Genomic DNA, 7842 nt, shown 5'->3' on the forward strand with positions numbered 1-7842 from the left:
ATCTCGCTTCCCCATACACACTTATGTGGTATTGAGTTTTGTTTGTTTGTTTAATATAACTTATATTTTAAATAGCTACCTATGATTCTCTCTCTTTTTTCTCTCTTATTTTTTCTCTCTTAACATGGATCTTACATTCTTGAATTCAAGATCAAGGTCTTTTTTAATTGATTTTCACCTTAAAAGTGAAAAGTTTTTTTAACCATTATAATATAATTCATGGATTCCAAAATTATTTAAGTTTTAGAAGTTTTTCTTTGACTTTAAATATTGACTTGTGTTATATAATATTAGAAAATGCCAATGTTAGAACTGTCGTTAAGGTGCATAACTTGTTTATACAATTCAATAACCGACACATTAAAGTCAAATGTAACCGTCGGGCGCAAGTTTTTTATGCATCTTAACGACAACCCTTAAGGTTGTCGTCAGTGGCGAAAACATAAATTTTTTTCACCCGCGGCGAATTTTTTTATAAAAATGTATCAACTTTTTAGGGTAAAATTTGGAGGTGTTTTTGAGCAAAATATTGAGTTTCTTGGGCAAAATTTGGAGGTTTTTGGACAAATATGAATGTTTTGGGGAAAAATTTAGAAGTTTTGGGGCAAAATTTGAAGGTTTTGGTGCAAAATATGGAGGCTATGGGGCAAAAAAAAAAATTTCACTGGGTCAAACTCGAAAAACCCAAAATTTTTACACTGAAAATTGCAAATCCACTGGGAGCGGATGCCCCCTTGTCTCTACCTATTTCCGCCACTGCTTGTCGTTAACAAATTACTATTATATTTGATAAAATTTATATGATTGCATTGAGTTTGCGTTTTAATTGGTAGAACTTTCATCAAATATTATAGAGTACAAAAAATGGATGTAAAAAAAGTTTTCAAAAGTCAAAATTGAACGGGGCAAGTACATACGCATACGCATACACATACATTATACATTAATACGTATACATGACAATAGAGCCATAAATTATAAACTTCAATTTGTGCATGTCATTGCTTCTGTTTCATGTAACTGACAGTTGAAGCTAAGAATCGTATCTTTGTTTCTTTCTAACAATTCAATCAGCAGTTGATATGGTATATAAGCAAAATAGCTATATCTACCTTTCTCACCAAAAACACTTGCCACAGTTGCACATACATCCTCAAAAACCTATTTTGGATCAAAAACTTCTTTTACATGTCTACTCCACAACACTTGGTCACTAAGGTAGAATAACTTCTTGACATAGTATGATATCAGATATAGTTTTCCCATGCCTATCGATTCTTCGCGAGCAGTTAACACCACCATCTAGAATGTTCCTCACCACAACGTTCAACGAACAAATACCTCTGACTTCATAAACCTCCACCGTAACATGTTCATCCACCCATTTGTCTCGTGTTTCAACATCTTCCACTTTTGGAAAAGATGATTGGTTCAGAAGAGGCGAAATGACTCTTTTGACCCAATCTGGGAGTATAATGATCTTAAGACGCTCGATGTCCGGTAAAAAATGTGGTATGATTGAAAAGTTTATGTCGTTTCCTTTGTCACCGGCTCTGCTATGGACTACGTCATACAGACGCACCTTTTGGCCTGGCTGAGCTGGCGAGAAGTGAATCTCGGGTGGTAAAAATCCCTGTAAATGATTAGACGTTATTTTTAAAGGTAACGTGTTGCTCTGATCGTTTGAGTTTGTTGGTTGGTTTTGCTTTGCTGAGATTCTCCAGTATATATGTTCACGCCCCACCTGAATAAACATAAACACAAGAATTTTACAAAATTAGAGGTGGCAATTCTGACCCATTTAGTTCAAAATAAGTCAACTCGAAATGTTTCATCTCTAACAGGTCAACTGACCAGGCCTAACCAGCTAGACCATTTTGCAGACCTAATACCCTAAGATTAGAGGCTTTAGTCCTATTTGTCAGTTATATATGAGAATAATAATAATCATAAAAATAAAATTATAGGGATATCGAAAAGCGTATGGATTATTTCGACATACCAATCCTTTCTCTAGCAGAATCTCTTTCTTGTGTCCTGTGCTGCATTTCAAAATTCGGTACGAGTTATTTGCAACAGAGGATAAATAAGTCCCTATTCATTTATGTCTTCTAGAATCTTTAATTTACGGGTCGGATAATACGAAATGTTTAGAGAAGAATACGAGTCACACCTGATACCACCACCGCCAGCTGGTCCATTTGTGTATAAAGCTATGAACTCTTTAGTGAATCCAATCGCGTGTTTCTCTTGCTCAAATAAACCGTCCATTCTCAATCTTATGTCTACATAATCCTTTGGTATATTGTCAAGGCTAATTGCCTTAAGGCTGTCCAATCCAATTATATAAGACACGATACAGTCATTAGTACCAGGGTGTATTTCTTCCATCCATGACCTCACCTACCAAAATAACAACACATCATTCAACATCTTCAGCTCGTTTAAACTACTTCATCATGAAATTCAAGATTCTTACCAAAAATTCAGCAGCTTTTGCTCGTTCCACACATTTAAATCCCCCATAAGATATCTCTCCCCATCCTTTCCATCCAGCATCCTAAATAACAAAAAAAAAAAAAAAAAAAAAAAAAAAAAAAAAAAATCTGATTGAAACCAACTGTTCATATTAGATTACACAAGTGTTAAAATGACTTATTTACAAAGAATAAAGAACATGCCTTTGAAGCTAGTCCTAAAAGATTATCTGGTACAGATGCAGCAGCGGGTTTTGCTCCAGTAACAACAACTTTATCGGATGATAGTGACTGAAATGTAACGTCTTGAAAATCTATCACCTGCTTCCAGATAGTCCTAATTAGTTTATTTATTTATATTTATATTTAATTTAATCATCAGTTTCCTAATTTCCTTAATTAATCCACAAGAATGTAATTAATGGAGATGTGGCTCACCACATCAGGGGTAATATAAGCACCAGGGTCGCCAACCTCATATAAAAGCTGTTCAGCACAAGTATCAAAGTTTAACAACCCACCACTCCCATCTGCTTTTGCTACACACACTTTTCCATCATAACTAACTTCAGCAAACGGAAGAGAAATATCTAAAAGGTTTGCAAAAGGGATGTCTTTATATATGTCTCCTGCAATCATAAAACAAGTTAGACTATAAATCTCAACCATCAAGAACTTGAACAGTAGGACATTTGACTTTTGAGGTCAAAAACTTCAGACCTATAACTTTACATTCAATAAATAATATCAGTTTTTTATTAGAGAATATAAAGTAAGTATCTTTAGCACCTGGATGCATAAAATATCCTCCAGTGAGCTGACAACCACATTCCAACAGGTGCCCAGCCATAGTCCCCTGAGCTAGCAGCAGATATTCATCCCAGTTCCAACCTAGTTCATAAACCTTAAAATACCAACAAATGATTGGGTCAATAAAATCCATATTGCAGCATTTCAAAAAACATAAAAAGATAAAATAAAAATCATAGCAAAACTTTTTAAGCAGTGTACTCTAAAAGGTATTAAAAAGGAATATGTCAGTTCAAAATGGAGTGATTGTGTTCTTTTTAGTTTTGAATCACAAACGCAAAAAGTTTAAGGTCAACTGTATACGCAGGTCATGTAAAAGAAAAAGAGTAATTTATATTTTATACCATTGGAGCAAGAAATAAGGCAGCATCGGCAACACGCGAAGTGATAACAACATTGGGACTGTACTTCTCCAGACACTCAACTATCGGAGCAGCCCCAAGATACATGCTTATACCCTGTATGCATCATAAAGTTAAAATGACAAGTTTCATAAATATCAGTGTGGGGATAATATATAAAAAAGTACTAAAATAGTAAGCTGGAGGATTAAAAACTATGCTTTTATCTAATGAGCATGTGTGTTTAGAGTAATTATGTAATGCAGATAAGATATAAGAAGTGTACATCAAGATTACTGAAATCTTACATCATTCAAATTTCTTAGGTGCGGATCAAGACCTGAATATGTATGAAACCAAAACATATGGTCAATGGTTGACACAACTAAAGAAGAGTTCGATGTCACAAACATAGTTACAATATTAAACAAACCTGATTTGGCAATATCAAATTGGTAAGCCACACCCACGGTAATCTTAATACCAAGTCTGCTTGCAATTTCCAGAACCTTGTCCTGAGCAGCCAATGCGTTCGCTTCCAGGAATTACAAATTGGATATAAACAATTGAACAAACTATATGGGACAAACTGAAAACACCCAACATACAAAAGATCATAAACAATATGATGATTTTGTTGCTTACTTGCACCCATATTGGTAATGATGCAGACGCCTCTCTCAACAGCCAAAGGAAGGAGCAACTGAAACCATTCTGAAACTGCATAATCATAGACCAGTAACAGAAAATGGTCAATGGAAATACTATATATATCTCTATGTAACAGACACATTTACTCTACAACATTTATGAATAATAACTGAGAAATGAAAACATACTGCGTGGGTCATAACCATCACCGCCTGACTTCACAGCTTGGTATCGGTCAGCAAGGGTGCGCTCTGCTAAGCATTCGAGTACAAGGTAGTCGAGATCTTTTACTCTTTGAAGTAATTTAAGAGCTGCTAACGGTCTATCACCTCCAAAACCAGCACCACAACCAACAATAACTTTTTCTTTTCGCTTTGTAGGGCTTACTCTCTTCAGTTTATTACCATGTGGTTCATCCGTTAGTATCAGTTCATTTATTGTTCAACAAATGTTATTTTCAACATATAATATCATATTTAAGATGATACATCACCCAAAAAACCAACAATTATAAAAATTAAATGTTTTAAGTATATGAGTGTTACTAACCAGCTTAATCTCACAGTTACGAGTCTCGGCCTCGCCAATACCAATAAATTCCTCTGAATGCTGCAAATGATAACATTCAATGATCTAATATAGTTACAATAAAACACAGTTCCTAAGATAGTGCTTAATCTACCCTATGATATTAACTGAAACACATTCATTATTAAAAATGATAAATTAAACCACTAATTACACATGATTCTATACTGATGTCACAAAATTAATATAATCACTTTTGATACAAATCCTTAACATAAAGTAATGCTATATAGAATCACATATATAATTGCCAACTGTTTGATCACAAACCCTAACAATCACTCATGCATAAGTTACAGTCTAAATTGACATACATATACATACAATTTGAACAACATATACATATAGCTACAGATTTACAGAGATACATTTTAATATTCCTAAATTCATACCGGATTATTAGATAAAACGTAAAATTGGCATCCATAGGTGCAAAGTACAAGTACTGATCAATAAAAAAAAGAGAATTCGAGCACTACGAGACTGATTGAAGTTAGAAATTTAAGAAAATGATTAAGAAGAATTACAGGATTATAATCTTCGCCCATAGATGAGTCAGAGTTTGTTTCCTACACTCCACTGAGTCACACCAAATGAAGATTATGATCAACCAAAATATTTATAGAGAATTACTCTTTTAATGAAGGGTAATTAATAAAAGAACATGAAAAGCCCCTGTACTAATTGCAATATGTTTAGTTCAGTCCTCCTTTTATACTTTTGTTACATTTATGCTATTTGTTTTGTCTATTTATGCTAGAGGTTTAAGTGATGATAATTTTTTCTCTTGGTCACTTAAATAATACGGGTCACTTAAATAATACGGAGTAATTGAAATACTTAAAGCTAAAATCGTTATGATTAAAGTATAATTTTAGCATTATATAAAATTTTAACATTTATATGTATAATGATAATGATAGTGAAGATTTGAGCAGAAATTTCCAACCATGGGTTATTAAATATTTCATGTTTATAATAAGTGGATAATATACACGTTTAGTGTAAACACAATTTTCTTGATTTATTGGTATGGAGTGTAAGACCATCTGTAACAGAGCGTTTGGAGAGCTCGGTGCCACCAACACGCGACCAACACGCCACTAACAAGACGTGTTGGTGGGTTTACGTTGCGGCGTGCTGGAAACCTGCACCGGATGTGTTTGAGCATGCATGAGGCTAATCGTCGACGTGGAGGATTTTTAATGGTTCATGGGTTTAAGTTTTGAAATTAAAACGGATATATGACTGTGTTTTTTTTGCGGGGATGTTTTTTCAACCAATATATATACACACATACATACTGATCAACATATATATTTCTGCAAACATAAACATTCATATACATTTTACACACATACATTTTATCAAACGCAAACCATGAATTTGAACAAAGTTTCCATTGATATACATTACGGGGGTAGAGCTTAGTATGACTGGAAGTCATACGTTGACGGGGAAAAAAATCTTTTGAAGATGTCGACGTTTCTGATGTTTCTCATTGATCAAAGTTGAAAAAGTTCCTCCAAAAAGAAACACCATACGTATTTACGCAAATTGTGTATTTCGAGGAAGAGCATCAAGTGTTGATGTTTCTGTTTACGGATAAACAATGGGATGCACAAAAAGAGCGAGCCAAGACACAGCCTTGTCGAATTGAGTTGTATCTTGTAAACATGGGCCAATCAAGTTATAATCGGGCTCACTCCGATTCGAGTAGCCTTGAGTCAGGTTACGTGAGTCAGGACTCGTTCGACGGAAAAAATTAAACACTGCTTTATGTAATCGTTTTTAAATTAATGTATTTTTCATTTTTAGGAATTAACTTGTGATTTTAAATAAAGTAATTTAGGACTTTTTTATTAAATGTAATCGTATTATTTTAATTTGAATTTTAGTGTGTTTTATTAAGTTTATTTGTTTTTTTTATAATTTACAAAATAATAATATAAGTAATTAAACAAAATAAATATAAATCAATAACAAATGAAAGAAAAATGAAAAAGAAACTAAAAATACCCCTACCCAGCAACACGTCACTCAGCACGTCACCTATTATTCAACATTTTACCAGCACGTCCATCAAGCACCTCACCCCTACCCACCAACACGCCAAAACGCCGGGTATTGTTAAAAATAGTCTAAGCTAATAAAATATGTGCTCACAAAAATGGTAGGGTATGCACTTTCAGCGTGTAAGGAACTAAAGTATAATTTTGATCATTTAACCTTGTTACACGCAGCTAAAACAACAAATAAAATAATGGTAAGACCATCTGTTAAAAGAGCGTTTTGGAGAGCTCGGTGCCACCAACACGCGACCAACACGCCACTAACAAGGCGTGTTGGTGGGTTTACGTTGCGGCATGTTGGTTGACAAGTTCGACTTAAGAAACTTGAAATCAATCAAACACGCAGATATAGGCATAATTCAAACTCATTCAAAGTGGCGGGTTTGGATATCCTTTCACATAGTCGTTCCAACTTCAAAACCAAACACACATACATTGATTAGTGTAGTTATGAACAGTGGGAAAATCTTTATCGGCACAGTCCCTATAAGACCACTCTCAACTATGACATCTTTCCTCATTGCTACATCAGCGTCACATCAACTTTCTCTCTCCACTTCCTCTCATCATATACCCATAACACAACACTACTAACCGTCCCAAAGAAATTAATCAAATAAGTAGGTTATAAAATTTTAAGCATTGAGTACATGTAAATTAAACACAAGCAGGAGTGAGTCCGTCCTCGATTATGCTATTTGATGACAAATTGGAGGGCGAAACAGGAGAGAGAGGAACAAGGGCGGCATCATTGCCAACGGCGCCCTCGAGGAAAAGGGTTGAGGGCGGGTCGAGTACGGGACCGTTGGGAGTGGTCTAAGTGTATGTGTTTGTATTTTGTGCTATTGCTTGAAAAAACTAATGGCAAAAGTCACAATCAATCAAATGATCAATGTTGTTGAT

The 7842-nt window shown here is 34.5% G+C and overlaps 1 protein-coding gene across 1 annotated transcript; it reads right to left on the reverse strand.

Annotated features, from left to right (window-relative positions):
• Positions 1-900: 900 nt before the first annotated feature.
• On the reverse strand, positions 901-4521 carry LOC139873783 (uncharacterized). Its single transcript, XM_071861628.1, has 12 exons — positions 4468-4521; positions 4274-4348; positions 4062-4163; positions 3937-3968; positions 3632-3745; positions 3267-3381; positions 2916-3106; positions 2682-2798; positions 2480-2560; positions 2174-2403; positions 2003-2042; positions 901-1744 (listed from the first exon to the last, which is right to left on the reverse strand). The coding sequence occupies exons 2-12, from the start codon at positions 4281-4283 to the stop codon at positions 1214-1216; spliced, it is 1563 nt and encodes a 520-aa protein (XP_071717729.1). The 5' UTR covers positions 4284-4348; positions 4468-4521; the 3' UTR covers positions 901-1213.
• Positions 4522-7842: the final 3321 nt, after the last annotated feature.

The sequence above is a fragment of the Rutidosis leptorrhynchoides genome, chromosome 1, assembly GCF_046630445.1.
Source record: "Rutidosis leptorrhynchoides isolate AG116_Rl617_1_P2 chromosome 1, CSIRO_AGI_Rlap_v1, whole genome shotgun sequence".
Lineage (NCBI taxonomy): Eukaryota > Viridiplantae > Streptophyta > Magnoliopsida > Asterales > Asteraceae > Rutidosis > Rutidosis leptorrhynchoides.